This window comes from Pangasianodon hypophthalmus, chromosome 6 (assembly GCF_027358585.1).
Source record: "Pangasianodon hypophthalmus isolate fPanHyp1 chromosome 6, fPanHyp1.pri, whole genome shotgun sequence".
Classification (NCBI taxonomy): Eukaryota; Metazoa; Chordata; class Actinopteri; order Siluriformes; family Pangasiidae; genus Pangasianodon; species Pangasianodon hypophthalmus.
In genome coordinates this window covers 11,938,303-11,962,759 of record NC_069715.1, presented here as the reverse complement: position 1 = coordinate 11,962,759, position 24,457 = coordinate 11,938,303, and the positions used below count along the sequence as shown (strand labels likewise).

General features: G+C 38.6%; 2 protein-coding genes across 2 annotated transcripts in view; one reads left to right on the top strand and one right to left on the bottom strand.

Moving 5' to 3' along the window:
* The first annotated feature begins 1,945 nt into the window (after window positions 1-1,945).
* Window positions 1,946-9,671, top strand: sspn (sarcospan (Kras oncogene-associated gene)). Its single transcript, XM_026927130.3, has 3 exons — window positions 1,946-2,416; window positions 5,252-5,338; window positions 7,335-9,671. Exons 1-3 carry the CDS (start codon window positions 2,183-2,185, stop codon window positions 7,692-7,694), a joined length of 681 nt encoding a protein of 226 aa, XP_026782931.1. The 5' UTR covers window positions 1,946-2,182; the 3' UTR covers window positions 7,695-9,671.
* Window positions 9,672-11,676: 2,005 nt separating this feature from the next.
* Window positions 11,677-24,457, bottom strand: part of itpr2 (inositol 1,4,5-trisphosphate receptor, type 2) — a 93,645-nt gene continuing 80,864 nt past the window's right edge. The window contains exons 56-57 of the mRNA XM_026927126.3: window positions 17,808-17,969; window positions 11,677-12,671 (exon numbers count right to left, since the gene is read on the bottom strand). Of these exons, the coding sequence (XP_026782927.2) occupies window positions 12,588-12,671; window positions 17,808-17,969 (246 nt within the window). The 3' untranslated portion in view covers window positions 11,677-12,587. The remainder of the gene's footprint in view (window positions 12,672-17,807; window positions 17,970-24,457) is intronic.

Sequence of the window (24,457 nt, the reverse complement as noted above, 5' to 3'; positions counted from 1 at the left end):
ACACATTACATATGTTTACATTAAAATATTTATGATGTGCTTAGTGCTCCTGGTGTTAATTAGTTTCTTGGTGCAGTGTTTTCATTAATCCTGTGAGAAGTTAATGGTTGTGTGCTGTGCTGACGTCACAGGGGGACATTGCTAGCACAGTTACAATGGCATTTAATAGGAGAAACCAATTTCAAGGATCTCAGACATAAGTGATAACACTCAGTGTGTCATAAGTGTTACTCAGTGTGTTTCCCTGTTAGCTCCTAAAAGCGAAAGAGCGCTCTCGCTCTCTCACAAAGCATCATATTAATGAGACGTCCAACGTAGAAGTAGAGGACTCTCAACTCAAACTCCCAGAATGCAATGCATCTCTGCGACACAGTTACGGCAGAGACTCGGCTCGGCTAGTCAGCGATCTGTGAAATGACAAGCATGATGGTGTTGATGTCTGTAACAGGATGAAGGTTAAAGCTTTGGAACTTTATCTATTAGAGCAGGTAGTCAAAGAGAATTGTGGGTAATGTAAGAAACCATCAAAACAGACCTACATGTCAAAGAAAGAAGTATAAGCTAAAAAAGTTAATTACAAAATAAATATCGGACACGGCTGTAGATTAAAGATTAATAAGTCATTCAGGGTAAAATCTTTCCTTTTGTGTTCTTATCTAGTGATAATATGGTTGCAAGTTCAAATCCCAGGACTTCCAGAGAGCCATTTTTACAACCCTTGAGCAATACCTTTAACTTTTAATTGCTCAGCTGTATGTTGTTTTGGATAACAGCCTAAATGTAAATATTGTTATCCAGCAACAGTTTGAGCCCACATAAACCGGCTTTTTGGCTTCAGTATTTCTGCAAATATAACACAACATGTATTTGTTGATGTAATAAATATTATAAAACAGAGGTATAATTTTACTTAAGGATGATGTGTGATTAGCTTTCTTGTGTGAACAGCTCCCTGCCCTTTTGGTACAATAACACATAAACATTAAGCTCTACAAATAGCATTCAAAAACAAGCAGTTTTGAGTAAAAGTTGTAAGTAAATTGAATCCATAAATTCAATCAAATGTTCAGTAAAGATATGAAAAAGTGGTGTGATCTTTTTTTAAAGATAAAGCATGAAAAAGCTTATCTATAGACTATAACGGGACTCCTACAAGGTGGATCAACAAGGTATGTGTGTCTAAAAAAGTGGCCAGTGTACGTACATTTTAAAGAAGACAATATGTAATTTAAATTGAATATAAATTGATGTAAACATAGAATTTGTGTAAGATATAATATGCATATTATTAATAATTACATATACATGTTATTCATGTATTGCATGCTTATAAGTATGTTTATACATATATATATATATATATATATATATATATATATATATATATATATATATATATATATATATACATATGTGTGTGTGTGTGTGTGTGTGTGTGTGTATCATACACATTATTATGTATTGAATGTACACAACACATGTACAATATATTAAACCCCACTCATAGATACCATCTATCAACACATTATGACAAACATGAAGGATTAATAAAGAATTAATTGTATCCCCCCTCACATGCCTGTAGGTCACATTACTTCTTCATGGGTATCATGTGACAGTTTGGTGTTGTGAACTGTGTACATTTGGCAGGAGTCCGAATTCGCCCACATTTGACTGTGATGTGGGATATTAATGCTAATTATTAACTCACAGCACCTCTTCCTCATTCTCTGTAAGATTGCGTTTCCCGGCTCTGTTTGCTGGGAGGCTGGCAGTTTGCTGCTGTTGTTATTGTAGTCGTGTGTTGGAGTCCCCCCTTTCGATCTTCTCTCCTCTGGCTCCCTCCCTCCTTTTCCTCTCCTCCGCTGCTCACTGCTCTATATGTGGCTCTCAGGCAGTTCAAAATGTTTTCCATATTAGTTCAGAGCCCTCTTTGATTCCAAATAGCTGCAGCCGAGCAGGCTGGCTCGGAGAGGAGCCCCCGGCAGGGAGGGGAGGAGTAGGGCAGGGCAGGGGGGTGGTAAACAGTACACTGGGCCAGTCAGGGAAAGGAGAGAAGAAGAAAAACAGGAGACAAAAAGAGGAAAAGGGGTGAAGAGAAGTAAGAAGTAAAGAAACAGAAAATTCTAGGTTTGAAGGAAGAGTAAGCCACTGTGCTTGAGGAAGGAAGACGGGAGGAAGCATGGGGTCAGAGAAGAGTCAAGCGGGGTCTAGTGGAGGGCAGAAGAAGGCCAAGCCTGATCGAGGAGGCCTAGACTCCGAGGGAAGCCACACATGCTGCGGCTGCCGCTTCCCGCTGCTCATCGCCCTGCTGCAGCTGTTACTGGGCATCGCCATCACGGTCGTGGCCTTCCTCATGACCACCATCAGCCCCTCTCTGCTGGCCAGGGAGACACCCCATTGGGCTGGAATCATTGTAAGCATCTAACCATCCTCTTCCTCAGCTCCCAGCATGCTTTCTCACTGCCAGGGCCCTGCATGAGGCCAGCATTCCACTCCAACTTACTGTGCCAGTAGCCACGCCGCCATTACTGCAGCTGTACTGGAACCTCATTTTACATTAAACTGTCTCAGTATGCATGTTACATATCTAAGCATTTCTGTACTGTATACTTCAGCAGAATGCTGAGAGACTATTGAAATTAGTTTCTGTGCCCGAAATAAATGATATGGGATATCTTGTTTTTTTCTGGTTGTTCCAGATTTTGGATTTTCAGGGCTAGGTCTTGGCAAAAGTTGTTTTCCTTCTCCAATTTCCAGTTTAATATTTATTTCATCCTGGACTATAGGTGATCAGTGTACAGAGACCCATTCTGTCCTGTCCAGTTAACTAAACAACTTACTGTTGTTGAGGAAAAATCTAGAATATCAAGATAACAGTACACAATGGCACAGTGAGTAACGTTGCTGCCTCACAGCTCCATGGTCCTGGTTCAGTCCTGAGCTCGGGTTACTGTCTCCATGCAGTTTCTGTGCATGTTCTTCAGACCACATGAAAAAGGTTTTAATGTGCCATTTGGTGCAAATAGTTTGGCATTATAGAGAAGTAATCAAGTACAAGGTAAATTATTTTTAAAGGTAATAATAGCATTTTATATCAAAATATGTGCCAAAATGATTGACACCCATAAAGAATGTTTTATGGGTGTCAATCATTTTGGCACATATTTTTATATAAAATGCTATTATTACCTTTAAAAATAATTTTACAAATTGTCATTCTTGAAAAACCTATGTAATTGTTTTTGCTGTCAGTCCCCAAAAACCCAAGAACTCTGTTGTTGCCTTTAACCATGTCCTGTTTCCCTGGAGTATAAATATACACATTTAAAATTTGTCATGAATTTCTATGGGAAAAATCAAAGAAAAACAAAAGAGAGAGAGGTGGTTGTTGACCCGCTCAAATCAGGTAATGGATATTTAAAAAAAAAAATAGATAGCTCAGCAGCTAAAAAATCCATTAAACCCAATTAGGGTCAAAAGAAAAATGAAACAGCTGGAAATTTGCAAGGAATTGGACCCATGAGTACACTATCCACCACGTAATGAGGAGGAGGGTGAAGGAGAGTGAAGAAGTGAGCAAAGGTCACAGTTTAAGAATTGCACAGTTTAGTTGATTGTTGTAATTGTCCATTTTAAAAATGAACTGTTAAATGTCACTTTCACAACAGTCTGTTTGCAAGAAAAAATCTCTTCCTAAGAGCATCTCACAGAATGCAGCACCTGAGCACCAAGCTTAATTAGAACTACAATTGGCATGGTGTGTTGTGGTTAGATGAGACAAGAAACAAACTTTTTGGTCACGGACACCATCATTATGTCTGGCGACAAAGCGGACTGCATGCAAGGAAAAATGCCTGATAACTTTCTGTATAATGTAGAGGTGGATTATTGATGTTTTGGGGCTGTTTTGTGGCTAGTGGTTCAGAGGCTCTTGTGAAGATTAATGGCACAATGAATTCTACTAAGTTCCAGGATATTCCAGGCTAAAATCTTGTTGCCCCTCCTACGAGGTTCAGACTTGTCCATAGATGGAGCATTCAATATGATGAAAAGCCTAACATACTTCCAAAACACAGAAATGGTTAAAGAAACACAAAATCAATTTTGCCAGCATTTTGCAATGACCACCTCAGTCTCCAGATTTGAATCCTAATGATTTGAAACCTGTGGTCTGAATTAAAGAAGGAAGTACACAGGCAGAAACCTAAGAATACAAATGAGCTTAGAATGTTCTGCTTGGAGGAGTTAACCAGGATCCCTCTACATGTGTCTCCAACCTATTTAGACATTACAGAAATAGACTCAGTGCTGTTATGCTCAGGCAGACACCACAAAATATTAATTGTAAGGGCAGCAATAATTTGAAATCAGTGTTTTGTTGGGGAAAAAAATACAATAAAATTCGTAATACCACTTACTGCATTCTTTTTAGATATTAATTTTTGCTCATTTTTTATTTTTATATCATTAAGGGTGACAATAATTCCAGAGGGCACTCTATGTATGATCATTCCTTTTGTTTTTGCTTTGCTTACTGGCATAGCACTGATAATTACACACTTTTGGCGACATTTTAATTGGTTTTGTGAGCCTGAGTGGAGAGCCGTTTTATAGTTATTTCCTGTTATCCATCAACATTGCTCCAGTACTGCAGTTATGCTTTTATTGTCTTATCATGTGAGATGTAGATTGCCAGGTGCTAGGTTTCACACACACACACAATGCACAAGTGTCTCTGGATATCCCCAGTTCACCACTCACGAGACCACTGCTGCTAGAGAAAAACACTGAGGTCATCAAGATTTCTCTGCTTAAGAACCTGGGGAAAACAATTAAATTGGACACCACACGTTGGTCACAAGACTCCTGTAGGAGTGGGAAAGAGTGTGTTATCTTAGAAAGGGGAAAGATATTCAATTTGGCAAATCAGTGATTATACTATCAGATGACAAGTGAGTGCTGAGTTGCACAATACTAATTACAACAATCATGGAAAGCCTGGCAGAAATACAGAAATGAATAGACTGGCAAATAAGATTAGTCCAATCAAGAAGGCTGGCATGTGTTTATAACTTGGGACACAATGACAACATTTTTCAACCTCTGGGTGTTAGGCACACATGCTTGTTATGATTTTACATGGAGCACAAAATCTTAGAATTGTGTTAATTGGCACAAGTAATTTGTTGAAATGAATTGGTTGTCAGAAACTTTGTATTAAAACAATTATCTGTGCAATGTGTTGCAGTTGTGCGTTGTATCTGTCCTGGGCTTTGTGCTCTATTTCATCACCTATCTGCCTGATGAGAGGACCTACACACAATTCATCATAAAGGTGAGAGTGAAAAAAGAGAAAAAGAGAGAAAGAGAAGGATGGGGGAAAATATAATTATGAACACCTCAGCTATTCCATTTGCACATTAGCAATGGATTGTATAATTGGCCGCCGTAGACACCTGAAACGTGTGCAGGGCTGAATTACAGCACCACTGGGACAGCCGTGTAATGGCTAACCCAAAATCAAGGCTCAAATTTAGCCAATTCATAAGACATCACTGCATTTCTAGATTAGAACCTGATAATGAATGATACTGTAATTTCTGTGCAGTATAAGAAAGTCAAGGGAACAGGACTTGACAGGAGTCTTCACACTTTACTGCTCATATAAATGGTGCCTTGCATAAGTATTCACCCCTTCGAATGTTTCCATGTTTTGTGGTGTTACAACCTGGAAATGAAATAAGAGTTTTTGTTCTGAATGTAGACAAAATAGCTTTTTATGTTGAATTGTGTTTGGGGGGGGGGGGGGGGGGGGGTTCAATATAGTGTGCAAAATAATTTCCAGACTAAAAAAAAAAAGTAAAGTTGTGATTTCATAAATATTCACCCCTGTTGCTGTGAAATCCCTAAATTAGTTCTGGTGCATAATTGGTTGAATGGAGTCGAGCTCTGGTCCCAGAGTTTGTTAAACCTAAACAAACAGCATCATGAAGACCATGGGACTATCAAAACAAATCTTCTTGTTTTTTCAAAACAAAAAGTTCTGAAAAAGTATCAAACTGGGTTTGGTTATAAAAAAAAATTAAAAATCCAAATGTCGAACCTTCCACATCAAATCCATTAAATCCATTATTAAAAAGTAGAAAGAATACGGCATCACAACTCCTAGAGGAGGCAGTCAACCAAAAGTTACTGGCCGGATAAGAAGGGCATGAATCAGGGAAGCAACCAAGAGGTCAATATAGGTAGGTATGAATACATTTTCTGTTTAATACCCAAGTTACCTTCTCTTGTGTTATTAATGTTGTGTTGTTAATGTATTGTAATGTAATGTTCAATCACTTAATGTATGTATGGGTTTTTGCACCTACTAGATTTTAGAGAATTTGGAGTTTAGAGCTCTCTTTTTCAGTCTTTGCATTTACAGGCAGGAGATAATGAAACCAAGGTTCAACCGTGCATCTATCTATAGAAAATATACTTGTACTTAATGTAGGTGGTGTTCAGACAAAGGTCAAGTAGAGACCATATTTCATCTAGGATTGTGATATGTTCTGCACACACATGGTCTTATAGTTTCGCATGTCCTCATAGGTTATATTGTTTGTCTGCAATGATATAAGGTCATAGTGTTGTCCACTTCCAGTTTTAACTTCAAAACTTTGTTGAAGAAACCCTTGGTGTTATCAGGCTGTGATGGGTTCCTCTTATATATTATAGTTTATTTACTGCTACACTGTATGACCAAAAGTATATGGACACCTGATCATGACACACGTGCGTTTGTTGAACATCCCATTCCAAAGGCATGGCATTAATATGGAGTTACAACCCTCTCTTGCTGCTATAACAGTCTACACTCTTCTGAGAAGTCTTTTCACTAGATTTTGGAATGTTGCTTGGGGATTTGTACTCATTCACCCACAACAGCATTAGTGAGGTTGAGCACTGATGTTGGGCAAGGAGGCTTGGCGTGAAGTTGGCATTCCAGTTCATCCCAAAGGTGGTGATGGGTTGAGGTCAGGGCTCTGTGTAGACCATGTGAGCTCTTTCAAACCAACCTAGGAAAACCTTGTCTTTATGGAGCTCAATTTGTGCACAGAGGCATTGTCATCTTAGTTCCAGTGAAGGGAAATCTTAATGCTACAGCATACAAAGACATTCCAGACAATTCTGTGCCTCCAACTTTGTGGCAAAAGTTTGGGGAAGGCCCACTTATGGGGGTCATAGTCAGGCATCCACATACTTTTGGGCATATAGTGCACAAGAAAAGTCATGCCAAGACATTTCACTAACCAGGTTCGCTCTTGTCATCCTTTGTGTACTTCCAGCTTGTGTACTTCCTCCTGTGTTCAGTGGGGCTAATCATCTCCATTATAGTCATCGCCTTCCAGGGCCACCACTACTCTTTGACCAATGGCTTCATATGCAGGGAGATACGTGAGGATTGTATCTGCACACTAGAGCCAGAGGACCCCATCGCGCGCACCTTCACCTACGCTGAGGTGACAGACTGCACTGCCGTTACAAGCACTCTCATGCTGTACTACCTGCTGCAGATGGTGTTGAACCTGTCTCAGGCCATTGTCTGCTTGCTAGGAGCTTTCATCATGTGGAAGCACCGCTATCAGGTGTTCTTTGTGGGCTTGCAGTTGGCTTCACCCTCCACTCAGCAATGGCAGAAAGTTTAAGAGCAGGGCAGGGACAGCGGCTTGGCACTGGGAGAAGGGACGAAAAGTTCTCCTGGGAGCAAAACATGTGGAGCAGTTGAGTGTGTTGAGGGAAAGTCCACAGCATGTCTATTTGTGTGAGTGTACAGCTGAAGATACATTTTGCATGGCGTAGCAGTAACATACTGTACAGTGGTGGCAAATTACAGTTTTCTGTCCTTTTTTAGGGCTCCTGTATTTTTCTGTATTGGCGTCTGGACATTTCCACTAATATAAATGTATACTTGCTTTTGCCAGTGCCAAGAAGGATATTCTTATCTAACAGGCTGTATGTGCGATCCAATAGGACAGCTGTCATTCTGGGAGAGCTAAATAGCCACTCTGTTTGCATAGGATTTGCATATCAGACTTATGGACTTAATAGTTAGCAGTTATATGACAAATCCCCACTGTTACCTTCTCAACAAAAAAGTATTGGTAACTGTTTTACGTCTGAATATGTCGTTTTTTAATCCGCTTGTTTTCCTTAAGGCAGTGGTGCTTAAAAAGGGGTCTGTGATGTATAGCCAGAGGATCCTCCATTTTATGTAAGTGTGTGATCATAGTAGAAATCACTATTAATTTGTTATAGTTAGCTACTATTGTTTTAGTTTATTAGCCCAAGTAAAAAGTCACTTGAATTAAATGAAACATACTAATGTGTTTTAAGGAAGTTGTCCATATCACAATCCAAGTCTAATCTAATGTCAGAATCTAACCACAGTGTTAATAAAACATGCGGTTTAAGTGCTGTTTATACAGTATATTACAGCATGTTTAATCATTTTAACAACAACAACAACAACAAACGAGACAGGGTGCAACAAGATTGACACACCCGGGCTTAAAGTTTGTTAAATATTGCAATATTAATACTGTATTATGGTTGATTATAATCATGTTTTTTTTTCACTTTTTTTAAAGCAGCTGCCCTTTATATTTTTTATATGTTACATTTTGATGAATATAACATTGTTTTTCTGATATTTGCATACTTTTTGTATTTTTCTATGCTCAAAAACATCATTTAATATCTTCCATTGTGTAGCAGTCAAACCCAGACTGTCCTTAGTTTGCTTTAGTTACAATCATTGCTTAGACTGTCTTATTGGCAATAATAAGTATAAGATCGCTAACAAAAATAGTCCTGCACACAGACAGACAGTTGTAAATCATGTCCAGTAAAAGGACAGGCTTGTGGTCTGAAGTCTTTGCTTGCACAGTGGATAAACAGCAGTGCTACTGTCAGCAGCAGAGAGACTGGGGGTCAGAGACGGGGGGTCAGAGGGGGTACTCAGACACACAGCGGGTCACTGCCTGATCATTATAACTTGTTTTACACTAATGTTCTTGTTACATATATAACAAATATAGTATTGACAAGTTTAAACACCCTATCATGTAACAAACTTCTGAAGAGTACTATATATTCAATGATTCGTACCAGTACAGCAGTTATACAGACTGTTTCTGCAAACAATGCTCAGAGTGTATGATTTTTGAAGTTTGGCACTTTGAACACAGGTTGAGAGAGGTGTACTTACAATGTGTGCTACATGCTACATGCCTGAGGTAAAAAAAAAAAAAAAAAAAAAAAAGCTCCCAAATCTTGCCTGTGACTCATCATCCCTTAATAATAGCCATCTCTATTTCTCTGAGTGTTCATAGGACAAAAATAGGGCAATATGTATAGGTCTCAGTTATGCCCTAAGGTATAATAACATATCAAGGCAATATAATGACTGGGACATAATAGTCCCCTTCATTTGCACAATTGCACTCGCAGTACGGCATAAGAGTTGTAAAGCCAATACATGTTGTGACAATTGTGCATACACAGCTATAATATTAAAACAAAAGCCGTTAAATCTGGGGTGAAACAAGGCCTGATATAGTTGTAGTGGGTTCTCCAGTATGGGACACTCAGCAGGCCATTCTTCTGTGTAACACTGAGTCAAATGAAGAACAAAAAAGGAGTGGCTCATGTTTTTTTTCCCTTCACAATGTTTTTAGGGAAGAGAGCCTCGGGGTTGTTCCTACACCACTGCTCATGTGACTCCCTCATTTGCTGCATGTCCTTCTCGTGTGACACCTCACGTCACATGCGCTCATCACATGCAAGAAGGCAGATTTTAGATTATTTCCTGTTTATATTGTCTGTTTATCACTGTGGCATATTTCATAATGGTTTGAAAGATTTTTTTTTAATGAAATGTGTGTCACATACGACAGTGCAAAATTTCCTCGAGACATCCATTTTCTGTAATATGTCAGTTATGATTGAGTATTTTAACATATTCACCCACATAATGTAACTTTTTTTTTTTTATCTATTAGCTCAAAAGCTGGTATTCTGGCCATACTACAGTAGGTATCACTTACCTTTGCCTTTACATGTATCTGTTATTTGAAAATTACCTATTCAGGTCTATCCAATACATCATCACTTAAGCAAGTGTGATATTAAAATCTCACACTAGTACAAGATTCTTCTTATTTCTAGGACCCTGAATATATGTGTGAAATTCTACACAATACAGATTACATTTTTGAAAATGTCTATTTATATGTCTGATTAATAGAGAATCAAACTTTTAAAACTCAATAACCATAAAATAGTCAGAGAGAACCTAATGTCTTGATGCATTTCATAGGCTTTAGGTTTTTATATTCCATATAATAGCAACACTTATTCAAATATTGACTTTGTGTCAATATTGTTTTGGCAATATATCAGTGTATTAGTACAGAAACATTCTGTGCCCTGTGGAAACATACACTAGTTACAGACGGGGGACAAATTAAAGGAAAAACCAAGATAAAGTGTGTTTATGAATGTGTTGGGTCACCATGAGCTGCCAGAACAGCTTTTTTAAAATGCCAGAACAGCTTAGATGAGACTCGACAAAGATTCTGGGACGATTCTTCCATAAGATATTCCCACAGGTCTTTTCATGATGGTGGTAGAGAGCACTGTCCAAAATCTGCCAACTGGGGTGAGTTTATTCCTTGATTTACATCATTTTTACTCATCAAACCATTCTGCGAGCCGTCATGCCTTGTGGATGGGGGGCGGAGTCATCCTGGAAAAGACCACTCCCATCAGGATAGAAATGTTTCATCATAGGATAAAGGTAATCAGTCAGAATAACTTTGTATTGATTTGCAGCGAGCTTTCCGTCTAAGAGGACAAGCTGGGGCCAAACCATGCCAGGAAAATGCCACAGCTTAACAAAGCCACATTTTTTCCCTTTCATTTGTCATCCACTTGTATTTTGCAAGCACATATTTCATGAAACCCAATGAAATCTGCAGAAAATGTGATTTGACTGAACCTAACTTTACTTCATTTTGTTAAGAGCAGCACTAGCTTGTCCTGCTGTCTCTTACTAGACAGAGCTTTCTAGAACTCTCCCTGCTTATTGATGGCTGTTTGTGCTACTAGCTCAGTCAGAGGCTAAATTTGGCAGCCCCGTTTCTCACGTAGGCTACCAATCTGCCATTTTTGGAACAGGGCCAGATTTCTACCCACACATACAACACGTACCATATATTAAAGCCCCACTGACGTGGGATTTGAACACATTTATCCAAAGTGGTGTGATTAAAGCTGTACTAGTTTTAAATCTTTTTTGGGCCACTAAAAAGTTGATTCCAGTTATCTGATTTCTCCTTGCATCATGGAAGTAAAAACTCCGTGAAAGTTCACAGGGATACAGTTCATAATCCCAATAGACAGAGCGGTTAACTGCAGTCCTATATTCATGGATGGTAATTATTTACCACTGCTTCAAGACAGGCAGAACTCTGGACTATAAATACTCAGAGGGGGAAATGTCACATGGTGAAGTGCAGGGCACTTTCTAGGTGACTTTACTGCTTTGTGTGTGTGTGTGTGTGTTTGTGTGTTCATAGGTGGACTGCACCAATATAATGAGTTAAAAGATAGTCCTGCACATTCATATATACATATATATTTATTACAGTATTGTGATCATGTAAAATACTCTATCATTTGAGATTGCTTGAACATAAAAGGTATTTCTTCTCAATTACATCCTTTCAATCCTTGTGTAAGTCACTTGTGCAAATCTACACACAAAATAACATGATAAGGTGACTTGAGAGTGAGTTAAACTGTCTTGTTGAAAGCACAATGAAATGTTAAAATTAGGGAATGCTTCAAATCAATATAAATATTTGACAAGTTACTCAGCAGGATCTTTGTCTGCTTACAGCAAACTGTACCAATCTAGCATTCAGACATGGTTCACACATACATTCACCCAGTTACTAACCACACACAACATTTTAAAAAGGTACCTCTAGCGCAGTGATTTGCTTAGTAGGCACTACATACATTTTCAATAAAAATGAACATGAATGTACAAAGATGACCAACAATTTTCAAGAAGTTTCTCCTAACGAAACCAGATGGTGACTTTAACTGTGAGATGAGATTAACATTTTATTTCCAGTTCTGTAGTTTCTAAAGGATAAAAGGACATTTTATTCAGCATTTCCTCTATGAGAAAAAGCTCTAAGGCACTTCCAAAGCAGCAGTAACCCCACTGAGTGAGGTACATCCTGAAGTTCACCTTGACTTACACTGCTCTCCAGTTACTGCCAAAAGTAAGACCATTAAAATGGAATGACATTTAAAACACGAGTAATACTTTATAGTTAAAAGTCCACAGGCAGCATTTCCATTAGGGATCTGCCCTAGACAGGAGACTCTGGAAACGTCACTGATTTGCTGTGTAAGAGGTTTGAGTGAGACAGTCCCCAGGCATTTCTCTAGAAGCTCAAGGTCCGAACAGAAAACCAGTCTGTGATGAGAGGACGGGAATCGTGTGTGTCTTGTCAGGCCTGTTCTCAGTGTGCAGGGGGTATATGGTGGTTGACTTGTGTTGGACCCAGGAAGCCCATCCTCTGCTTGTTTTTCCTCTGCTCAGTCATCTACACACACAGAAAGAAAGAGGCCAATCCATCAATCAGCTCAACCCTCGGAGGTAAACTTACTGCAACAGTGCAGCAGAAATATAGAATACAGGGCACGAATTTCTTTCAAAACCTCACGCCTTTGAATCCTGACTCCTGAAGACGGAAGTGAAGGTTTGGAACACGTTTAAGTGTTTAAGGAAATTTACAGTGCACACATTACTGAGCTTTGATGTACAACACTTTTCAAATAAAAAAAGGACATTCACATTTAACATTCATTAACCACAAAAAAAAAAAAAAAAAAACACTATTGGAAAAGACAAGCTAGGTGGTCCACAGCCAGGCTGATGGCTAAATTTCATGTGTTTTTTTTATTTATTTTTAACACATAAAACTAGTTAAAACCCTTGAATGGTGACCACTAAGGAAACCTGTTGATTCACTGCTTTAAAAAAAAAAAAATAAATAATAAAAATAATAATAAAATGTAATAATAAAATAATAAAATAAAACAAAAACAGTAACGCTCCATCACTTTGACATTGGAAACTTTGATTGATTGAATTTCTGTATAATGGACACATCGTAAGGTGAATAATCTACTTTGTTGACCTTCTTTCTAAAGCAACAGGAGAGTTTCAAGTGTCCAGGCACTATTACAGCAACAGCAACAACTGAACTGAGATTTTCTCAATTAAATAATGTACGACTGGGAAAATGACAAATCCAAATGACCAGCTCCACTGAATTCTTTAAGTCAAAGTCAAACTTGTTTCAAATGAAGGTTTAGTTCTATGTTTTCAACTTCAACATTTCAACATTCAACTTCATTTGGCAGTCTCTTATTTTTATAGCTTTAACTTCAATGTACACTCACAGAGCACTTTATTAGAAACACTGTACTACTAACTGGGTAGTACAAGATGTTGGAAATATTCCTTTGAGATTCTGGTCCATGTTGACATGATTGTTGACTTTTTAAAGATTTTTAAGGTGCACATTCATGCTGTGAATTTCTCGTTCTACAACATCCCAAAGGTGTTCTATTGGATTCAGATCCGATGACCAGGAAGGCCACTGAAGAACACTGAACTCATTGTTATGAGTTTGAGACATTGTTATGAGTTTTGTTTTCTGACATGGTGCATTATCATGCTGGATATAGGCATTAGAAGATGGGTAAATTGTGGCCATGAAGAGATGCACATGGTCAGCAATAATACTCAAATAGGCTGTGGCATTCAAACAATGATTGATTGGTATTAACAGGCCCAAAGTGTGCCAAGAAAACATTCCCCACACCATTACACCACCTCCACCAGCCTGGACTATTGACAGGTTGGGTCCATGAATTCACGATGGTTGGCGCCAAATTCTGATCTAACCACCTGTGTGCCTCAGCAGAAATTGAGATTCTTCAGACCAGGATACGTTTTTCCATCCAGTTTTGGTGAGCCTGTGCGCATTGCAGCCTCAGCTTTCTGATCTTGGCTGACAGGAGTGGAAACCGACATGTTCTTCTGCTGTTGTAGCCCATCCAACTCAAGGTTCGACGTGTTGTGCATTCTGAGATACTTTCCTGCTCACCACAATTGTACAGAGTGGTTATCTGAATTACTGTAGCCTTTCTGTCAGCTTGAACCAGTCTGACCATTCTCCACTGACCTCTTTCATCAGCAAGGAGTTTCTGTCCACAGAACTGCCACTTGCTAGTTAGTTTCTTTTTATTGCATGATTCTGAGTAAACTCTAGAGACTGCTGTGCATGAAAATCCCAGGAAATCATCAGTTATAGAAATACTCAAACCAGCCCGTCTGTCACCAACAATCATGCCACGGTCAAAATTAGTGAGATCACATTTTTTTCCCCATTCTGATGGTTGATGTGAACATTTCCCTAAGCTGTATCTGCATGATTTTATGCATTGCACTGCAGCCACATGATTGGCTGATTAGATAATTGCATGAACCAGTAGGTGCACAGTAGTTCCTAATAAAGTGGTCTGTGAGTGTATAATACATTTGAAACAAAGGTAACATGGAAATGTGTATAAATATTGCAGTAGAATGTACGCTTTTTTGTTACCAACATCTCATATCAGAGCTTAAAAAAGCCAAACAGCACACAACCGCATACTGTAAACAGCATGAGCTTTACTTATTCTCACAGTCAGTGATGTATCTGTGTCTTTCAAAAGGTCTTGTTTTTTTTCCCTGAAATGGAAATGTAAATGTTCACACCCAGCTGAGCAAAGCCGCTGTCCTGGCTGTTCAGATTGTTCTGGCTCAGAGGTGAAGAGAGTTTGTTTAATTAGGCCTGATGCCAAGAGAGAAATCGCTTTAATAAGTTACTTAACATCTAGTGTGGCCAGGGGAATTACAGACAGCTCTTGGCACATGACCGCCAGGAATCAAAGGCGCTGCAGGTGGTACGCAATATACAGGTGATACACTACTCACTGTAATTCCAGCAAGGATTAGTTATATTATCCTGATGTGCTAGCCCCACCCCTATCCCGATGACCGGCATGTGAACAGGAATGCTACTAGTTTGGAGCTTAGAAGGGTCCTAGTTACGGAGTTTTGGGTTTTTTGGCCAAGATGATTATTATTTTCATGACCTCTATTTAAAAAAACATGAACAAAGTCCAAAGTGATTTAGAGAAAAATAACAGCCAAATTAAACATGAGGTCCAAGGACAAAAACAACTGTTTTACTGAAACATATATCTGTCATCTCAAGTGTATTAAAAGCTTATTAGATTCCATATTTTTCCCCCAATTTTCTCCCCAATTCAGTCACCCACCAATTCCCACTCACCAGCCAGCTCTCTTTTAATCACACGACAACTACCAAATGGGGATGATGAAGGCTAACATGTGCTTCATCTGTGACATGTCAAGCCAGCCAATTTCATCTTTTCGAACTGCTGCTCATGCTGTGTCAGAGGACAGGGCAACACACTCAAAGCAAAGTGCTATCCGCCCTCTTCCACATACATGAGCTCACAGATTGTCTACTGTTGTTGTGATTGACAGCGGAGAGAGAATATGCCATCCCTCCCACAATTTTGCTCCCTTGGTTTCTAGCCACAGTTGGCTGTAGCATCGTTGGGATTCGAACGTCTGTTCTCCTGATGATAGGGATTCAAATTTAGTTTTAATGGTAAATTATTGTATGATGTCAAAGAGGTAAAACTGATAAACCCTCTACAGAAGTTATTTTTACACTCAGGTTTATTAAACTCCTACACCTGATTTTGTAATGGTTTGGATTTTAAACCAGTTTGCTGGTTTCCTCAAATTCCAGCTCCAGCACAGCGTCAGTGAGAATGGGCTACTAGAATGGCACCTAAGTCCCAGCCACTGAAGTGGAAACACTGGCAGTGGTACTGGTTTCTAGCAGTGTTCTAAGGAAAGTAGCTAAAGCACACCCAAAAAGTCACTAGATTATGTCATATGCTAATTTGCATATTAATATATTCATCATGATCACTGGCACATCAAATTACAAATTAAGCTGCATGAAGAAGGAAGATTTTCACTTAGAATATAATAGAATAGAGTTTTATCAGAATAGAAAATAATAGATAATTTCTTTCTTATAGAAAGAATTCATCTTTGTCCTGGCATCACAAACTAAACTTTTACACATTTACAAAGTACTATAGTTTCTAACAAGAGCGCAGATAAAAAGAAGCAGTGACTGAAAAGTCGTGAAGGAAACGGTGACTCACGTTTATTACTATCTCCAAGAAAAGAGTTTAAAACGAAGAAGTGCGAGGGTGGGACAAACAGTGGTAATCACTGATTGGTGGCTGGAAACAATGGTGGTCAGTGATTGGTCGTTGGAAACGATGATCAGTGATTGGTCACTGGAAACAATGGTGATCAGTGATTGGTGATTGGAAACAATGGTGAACAGTGATTGGTCACTGGAAACAATGGTGATCAGTGATTGGTCATTGGAAACAATGGTGAACAGTGATTGGTCACTGGAAACAATGGTGATCAGTGATTGGTCATTGGAAACAATGATCAGTGATTGGTCACTGGGAACAATGGTGAACAGTGATTGGTCATGGGAAACAATGGTGAACAGTGATTGGTCACTGGAAACAATGGTGAACAGTGATTGGTCATTGGAAACAATGATCAGTGATTGGTCACTGGGAACAATGGTGAACAGTGACTGGTCACTGGAAACAATGGTGATCAGTGATTGGTCATTGGAAACAATGATCAGTGATTGGTCACTGGGAACAATGGTGAACAATGATTGGTCATTCGAAACAATGGTGAACAGTGATTGGTCGCAAACGTCACACAGTCAGGTGTTACACACTGATGGAGAGTCAAGAAAACCTGCTCTCTCAACACGTATAACAGCAGCTGTGATGTGAGCTGGACAGCCATATTGATTTCAAGACAGTCGCTAATGTCTGCTCAAGAAGTCACTAGATTTGTCGCTAGGCTCTTTTTTGAATTAAATTCATTAGTGGGGTCTAAAAAGGCAACAAAATGTCTACGCTGGCATCACTGCTTTCTAGTCTATGCTGCCTTACCCAGGCTAACTGCTCAAGCTAGATTAGCATAACAGTGCAAGTGTGCTATATGCTAATTTATAAACAAGTGAGATGAGTGAGATGAGTGAGGTCACTGAAAAACTGAGATCTATGGATCTATGGGTGTTTAAACATTATTAAGGGCATTGACACACCAAGTGAACTGCTGTTCATTGTTTTTGCATTGTTTTGTGTTGGCACAAGCTGACCGTTCTCAGCATGACTGAGTGGAAAAAAATGCATAATGCTGCACTAAATAGTATGTCAAAATCCTGCCCCATTATAGATACTGGCACATAGCATGTTTTTTTACATACTATTTAGTATAGTAGTATGAGGCTTGGGACAAAAAGGTTTTGTTATTAGAAATACAGACTACTGCCACCTACTGGTGTGGTGGACTACGTCTATATTTTACTATATTTTTGCTTTTATTCCTCTACCTTTCCAATAATTTTACATATGGCAGAACATACATGCATGCTGTCAAGTTGGAGTGCAACCTTTCAGAAAAGACAGACGGAGACTTGTATGAAGCCCTCATTTGGTGTGTCATAGCACTTAGAGGGCTGGAAAGAGTGCGTTACCTGTTCTTTGAGCTCTGCAAGTTGAGCAGAAAGCTGTGCTACGAGTGTGACGGTGGTATCGAGCTTCTCCTGCAGTAACCGCATCTCATTCTGTTCACTCTCCCCTTCACTGCTCACTAGAGACATGGCCCGCATCCGTGGGAACCAGTCCAGGTTCTTCTCCTGAGACAGAGAGAGAGAGAGAGAGAGAGTAAAAGAGTGTCAGCCACAGGGTTAAAAATTAACCAGAAAATGTGGTGATGTGGTGGGAATCGCTACTGCTGCTAATCTAAAGGACACAGATACAGTTAAGAATCCTTGTTCACAAACATCAGTACACTGCAGTTTAAGCGTATTAACCTACCACAAATGACCATGAAACTAATTATAAATGTTCAGCATTCCTTGCAAGATAATTATGTATTATAGCACATGGACCTATGGTCAATAAATGTTTACTTTTGTTTGTGCACGTGTCGGTGTGTGTGAGCCGGCAGTATGAGAGATAAGGAGGAGGTAACAGTAAGGCTCAGCCACTCATCAAATGCAGTTATGTAAGGTGCTTTTCACAGCCAGGCGGATGCAAAGGTGCTGCGAGTTCCAGGATGCGGCCACGCTCAGAAGTGGGAACAGAATGTCTCTCACTCTTATGCAAGCAATCAATCACACATGCACAGACTCACTCACATACATGCCTTTGTCTTTAAACAAAGCATTCATTGGCACACATGGAAATGATCTTCCAAGGAAGCCATGTTCATTAAACAGGATGTTACACTAAATGGAGCCCTGCCCAATTCCTATTCCTCACAAATGCAAAAGTTTTAGGGAGATTCTATACAATCTAGGCTACACTGTTTTGATACTAACCTGTAGTGCATAGTGCACACTATATACTATGCTCTGTACCATGCTCTCAAACAGAAGTACAGAATGGCTCTGCATCCAAAATAATGCTTTTTCTGTAGTGAAGAGTGTGTTATTATAATAAAATTGATCTGTTTGTTTAATAATAATAATAATAATTATTATTATTATTATTATAATAATTATAATAATAATTATTATTATTATTATTATTATTATAGCACCTTTCATGACTTTAAAAATGCAGCTCAAAGTGCTTTACAGTGTAATATAAAAAAGAAAAAAAAAACACATGGTAATGAAAAATAAAACGGAAAAATAGGAAAAAAATAATAATAACACAGTAATAATAAAGCAATGACCAAAAGAAGAAAATAACAATATAAAATACAAAATATACAAAACAAAAATTAATAAGAAAAAAATTGAATACAATGCAATAATCCAAATAATATAAAACAAATAAAATAATATAAAGTAGAAGTAAAGCAAATAATAAAAATTAGTTAAATAATAAGGTTGAAAGTTTTTTTTAGCTATTTTTTAAATTACTAATAGATGGTAATGTGTAAATGAATATTTAATGGTAACGTATTCCATATATTTGGTGCATTAAAAAAAAAATTATTTTTTTTACATGGAATAAGGAGAAGGCTAGCATGGTACACTGGCAGGCAGAAACACAATGCTTCCTCTTTCAGTATCTGAGCAGCTTCTTTTAAACATTAGAAACATGAATTTTGCCATTAATTAGTTTCAGTGCATTATGGCAACTGAAGTCTGAATCAGAAAGATTAAACAAAGCTCCTGGGGTGTGACAAACAGAAAGCTGAGCGTGACTGCTGACCCTAATGAATTGGTCCATTTTACAGACCCCGCTGCCTGAAGCTGCACTTTGTTTTGAGGGAGGTTAAAACAAGAAAGGCAAACTGCAGTAGAATGGGCCTCTTTCTCCCAAACTATAAAAAAAATGAGGAGAAACAGACTGCCAGTACAGCTCCCCAAACAACTGAGCATCATCTCATATTAAGTCATTTCATAACCGAACAAAAGATCAGCAGCAATCGGACTGGGATATGATGGACATCTCACTTACATGGTCACCTGTATTTCAGGGAAAAGCTGTCAGTTGAATTCACACCCATGGAAATTCCAACACCAGCCCCTACTTCCTCTATCCCCAAAAAGTACAGACTCACCCAGTTTGGATTTTTCTGCCTTTTCACATAACCTCACACTAGCTTTGTGATTTCTAAATTTAAGTTCAAGTCTTGCACTGTAATTGTAGGTGGAGCCTTATCCTGTGTCTGAATTTCCCGAGAAACACACTGTCACTCAAAGGCTTTTTAAACATCTTGAATACTCTAAAAATAGAAAATGTGACTAAACAAATAGCTATAGGTATTGATAAACACCACTTTTTTATTTGAACCTATGATCTACGATCTAGGCCTGAGTGTACTGATCTTTATCACTAGCTGTAGCACAGAACGTATTTGTCTTATGATTCTGACTCTGTTTCTGAATTTTTTTTTTTTTTTTTTTTTTTTTTAAATCGGTAGGCCTAACTGGTTTTCCCCTCCAAGTGTAATTGCTTTTAATATGTTTAGAATAAATTTAATTTTGGATGCCCATTAGGATTAATGAGGCATTAAAAACAAATATTTAGCTAGAGTGAAATTGATACTCTTGGTTTATTTGCTAGTTGGTTTGATCTGGCTTCACACTGCATAGAACTAAATGAACAAAAAGAAAAAAGTGAAGCATGGAAAGGGGCAGGGCATAAACAAAGTAATTTTGTGAACAATATCCAGGAGTTCTTTTACTTATTTGGTCCAGATATCCAGAACACACCATTTTTTTTGTGCTTTGGGGCTCACATCTCAAATAATACATCACAGTTGGTTCATTTCATGCAGCTGGGTTCAGTCAGGGTCAAATCAAGTTCACACTGAAATTGAACCACAATGGACTTCTGGAAGTAGACCGGATTTTTTTTTTGTTCACACTTGAGCGTCATTGCCGTGTTCACAAACACACACACACAAACACAAACACACACACACACACACACACCACACACACACACACACACACCACATCACATCAAGGAGATGAGCACACCGGGGCTCAATTCATACAGACTAAAAGCCACATATGTAAAATGTAAAAGCACCCTTAAGCTACTCCTGCAGAGCTGCTGAATGTCACAGCACAGTGTCTTTACCAGCATGTTAACTTGTGAGTCGCATGAGGTCACACTCTGCATGCAAGAAGTCTGCCTCCTGTAAAGGAAATCCAGCAGAGCCAGCCAAAATCTCGAACACTGCCTTAATGTGTGTCAGCTTTATTTAAAATAAGAGTCTGGAGAGTCTGTCTCCTTCAAAGGCCCTGCACAAGCACATGATCTTGCATAGACTGTACCTGCAGACATTTTTTAAATCTGTTTTATCCCCTGCACCCTCTATAATGCCTCTTTGTAAGGCCCTGTATCGTGGGCGGGGCTATGACTCGTGGGTGGAGCACTGTCTTGTAGCTTGCAGCACCCAGAGGATGCCCATAGTTTTGTTGTACATTTCTCACACACAAGTGCTAGTATCATATAAGCTTGTTCGATATAATTTACTCTTCTCTACACGATTTACACTGCCACAATATCCATTGGCTATTATTTTATACTGCCTTTACACTTTTTTCACAAAGAGCACCATAATTTAACACTGAAGTACACTGGTTGGAGTTATCACTCAAAATACACCAGAAGAGTACGAAGAGTAGTCTTCTTTTTTCTTTCCAATAAAAGAGGAGATGAGCCAATCAGCATATGCATCTGGAATGATCTGCACAGGTGTTTTGAGCTCTGACATCACCTGACACCGCCTCAAAGCCCCGCCCTTGCATTCTGTCAAGCTAAATGGAAATGGTTTTGAGTTTGTTAATACAAATAAAAAAAAATAAAAAATTTATCTATTAAACATTATAAACTATATTAACTATACCTTTATTAGGGATGCCACCAAAAAATTTAATCCGAAACTGGTCAAAAACAACACCTTAGGTTTTCAGTGAAAGAGAAAAAAGATTAAATAGGCCTACAAGAAATGTCAGATTTAACCGTTGCAAATAATGGAAATAGTGATGATAATTAGGAAAGTGATTAAAGACACCTTTTTCCCCCTCTCCTGTGCTGGTCACGGCAGACGCGTTTAAACACAACAGTGTAAAATGAAGGCCATGTGGACATTTGACAACTGATTTGTAAAAGGATTATGTTATGTTTTTTTCCTTTTTTTTTTTAACCATTTACTCCACATTACTGCAGAATTATCTTAAAATCCACCATCCTGACAAGTTTTCACGATCGTCTCCGCCAGCAAGCAGTTCCCGACTGCACAGCTGATAATACTGTTACGTCCTCCCCTGCTGTCCTTAAACATGAAACCGTGGAAATACTTGTTCTCCTGTCTTTTTAGGCTATCAGTTCTGGACATTATGGTAAATTTGAGCACAGAAAAATCTAATATCAATCCTGCCATTAAAAACCTATTCAAGTTACAGGTCCAGCTGCCCAGACAGATACCATAATCAGTGTTATGTTGTTGCTCCTCTGATCACTATTAATCCTCTGCTTTCCAACAGGAACAGACCTACAATGCAGCAACATCAAACCAGGTCTGGAAATAGCAACATGATTGCCATAATCAGTTTGATTAACAGGATCAGTCACTGTATCCCCTCTAATAGTCAGCTACACACACACACACACACACTTTGAGATCTCACTGTCTCAGATTGGGCAGTGAGATAGAGAAGTCAAGAGACATACTGCATGTGCGTGTGTGTTATCCCACTGAGAATCAATGACCTTTGCACTGTGCAGTGATCACGAGTCCAGAGGCCCGGCCTCTCCCCCCCCTCCTTCTTCTGTTGCCGCCAACGGTGTATGACGATGGTGTTGCCTAGGAGATGCCTGACTCACTGTGTGATAATGAGCGGCAGGGTAGGGGTGTGTGTGTGTGTGTGTGTGTTTGTGTGGAAAGTGGAGGGGGGGGGGGGGTGAGCGGGGGGTAGAGGAAAGCACGTGTGAGGAAGGGCTGAGCTATTAGTGGGCCACTTGAGATGGCTTACATAACACTGCTGTGGCTGCTGCAGTACCTGCTCACTCTCTCATATGCGTGTGTCTGTGTAATTTTATATATATATATATATATATATTATATATATATATATATATATATATATATATATATATATGTGTAATGTATAAAATAATGAACCATTGCAGTATATCTGGTTTATAGTCAAGCAAGGCTCCAAAGTTCTGAAGTTCTGCTGTCTTTATGCTTGCAACTGCAGCGTACATAGCTCTCTTCTCATTTTTCCCACCTAATATCCTCTATCTACTTTTCTTTCTTTTTTTTTTTTAAAGTGAACTTATTTGGCAAATCATAACAGACTTCTCTGTTGCAAAGAAAAATGAACACATAAATTATAAAGAACAAAAGAACACACACACACACACACACACACACACCAAAAAAAAAAAACTTGAGAAAATATTAGCCAGGGGTTTTAAATAACTTCATATAAGCTGGACGTCCAGTCAACTTACACTGGACAGATGGCGTTTGACAGTTTTATTAGACGCATGTTCGCCTGGGAAAACCCTTCACATGGTGAAATTTTGACATTTTCTACTATATATAGGTTTGAAAACTACAGGCTTCCTGAAGGAAAAATATGTTGCACTGAACTGAAATATTCCACTCCATTCCAGCTCCACTGAAAGGCACCAACGCATTGACTGCCTTAAAGCGAATGGTATTTAGTGATTTCATTTGCATTTAATATGTAATTATTAAAATATAAATGTAATAAACATGACTAAGAAATCTGTCTATCTTTATACAACGCTTTATTCATAGCCTATGGACTGACAGGCAGAAGTCATACCCATCTGGTATTACTAATATCACTTATTTTGACACATAATATTTATAGATTATTAGAAATCATTACATTTACATAATATACTAGAGGCGTGCGTCAGGGCTGGGACCCTGCGGAACCCTATAAAAAAGTTCCATGGAGTGTATTGGATGTGGCTGGTTTCTTGCGCAGTGCTGTGTTCATTCATTCGTGGTCAGTAACTGCCTGGTCAGGGTCGCAATGCTTTAAATTACTAATGTGAAAAACTGATAATGTTCATGCTAACATCAGTGGTTGATAACATGCTAATATGGCTGATTAATTCAACGAATTCTGTTCTGTTGGGTAAATTCATATATTTTTATTAGTTCATTTAAACATATTAAAACTCATCTGTACTGTAAAACTCTTCTCTGTTTTAATGATAACGTGAAAGCACAGGAGCATCATGAACATTTTCACGGCTTGTATCTGATTACAAACTGGATTTATAATGATTATGTCTGTTTTGCTATGGCTTGTATCTAGCCAACAACTTGATCAAAGCACACATTCACTGTGTGAGGAGACACTTGGCGAGCATGGTTTTAGACATCTGTAGGCAGACTTACACTGGCTCCTTACACGTGATGTTTGCAGGCAGATAGCCTCTTGGAATGTTAATAAAAGAAAGTAAACACTCCCACATCATTTTGGTGGAATATAATTATGGTTTCTTAAACCTTAAAGAGGTTTCAAATTATGTTGGAGAAAAAAACCAATTTTCAAATTTCAAAACCAGATTTTTTACAGAATTCAGCCAGAGCGACATCTGACTGGTTTCCTCAGACTGCACACATTTCTTCAAACCATTCCTAGCACAAAAGAGGGACCTT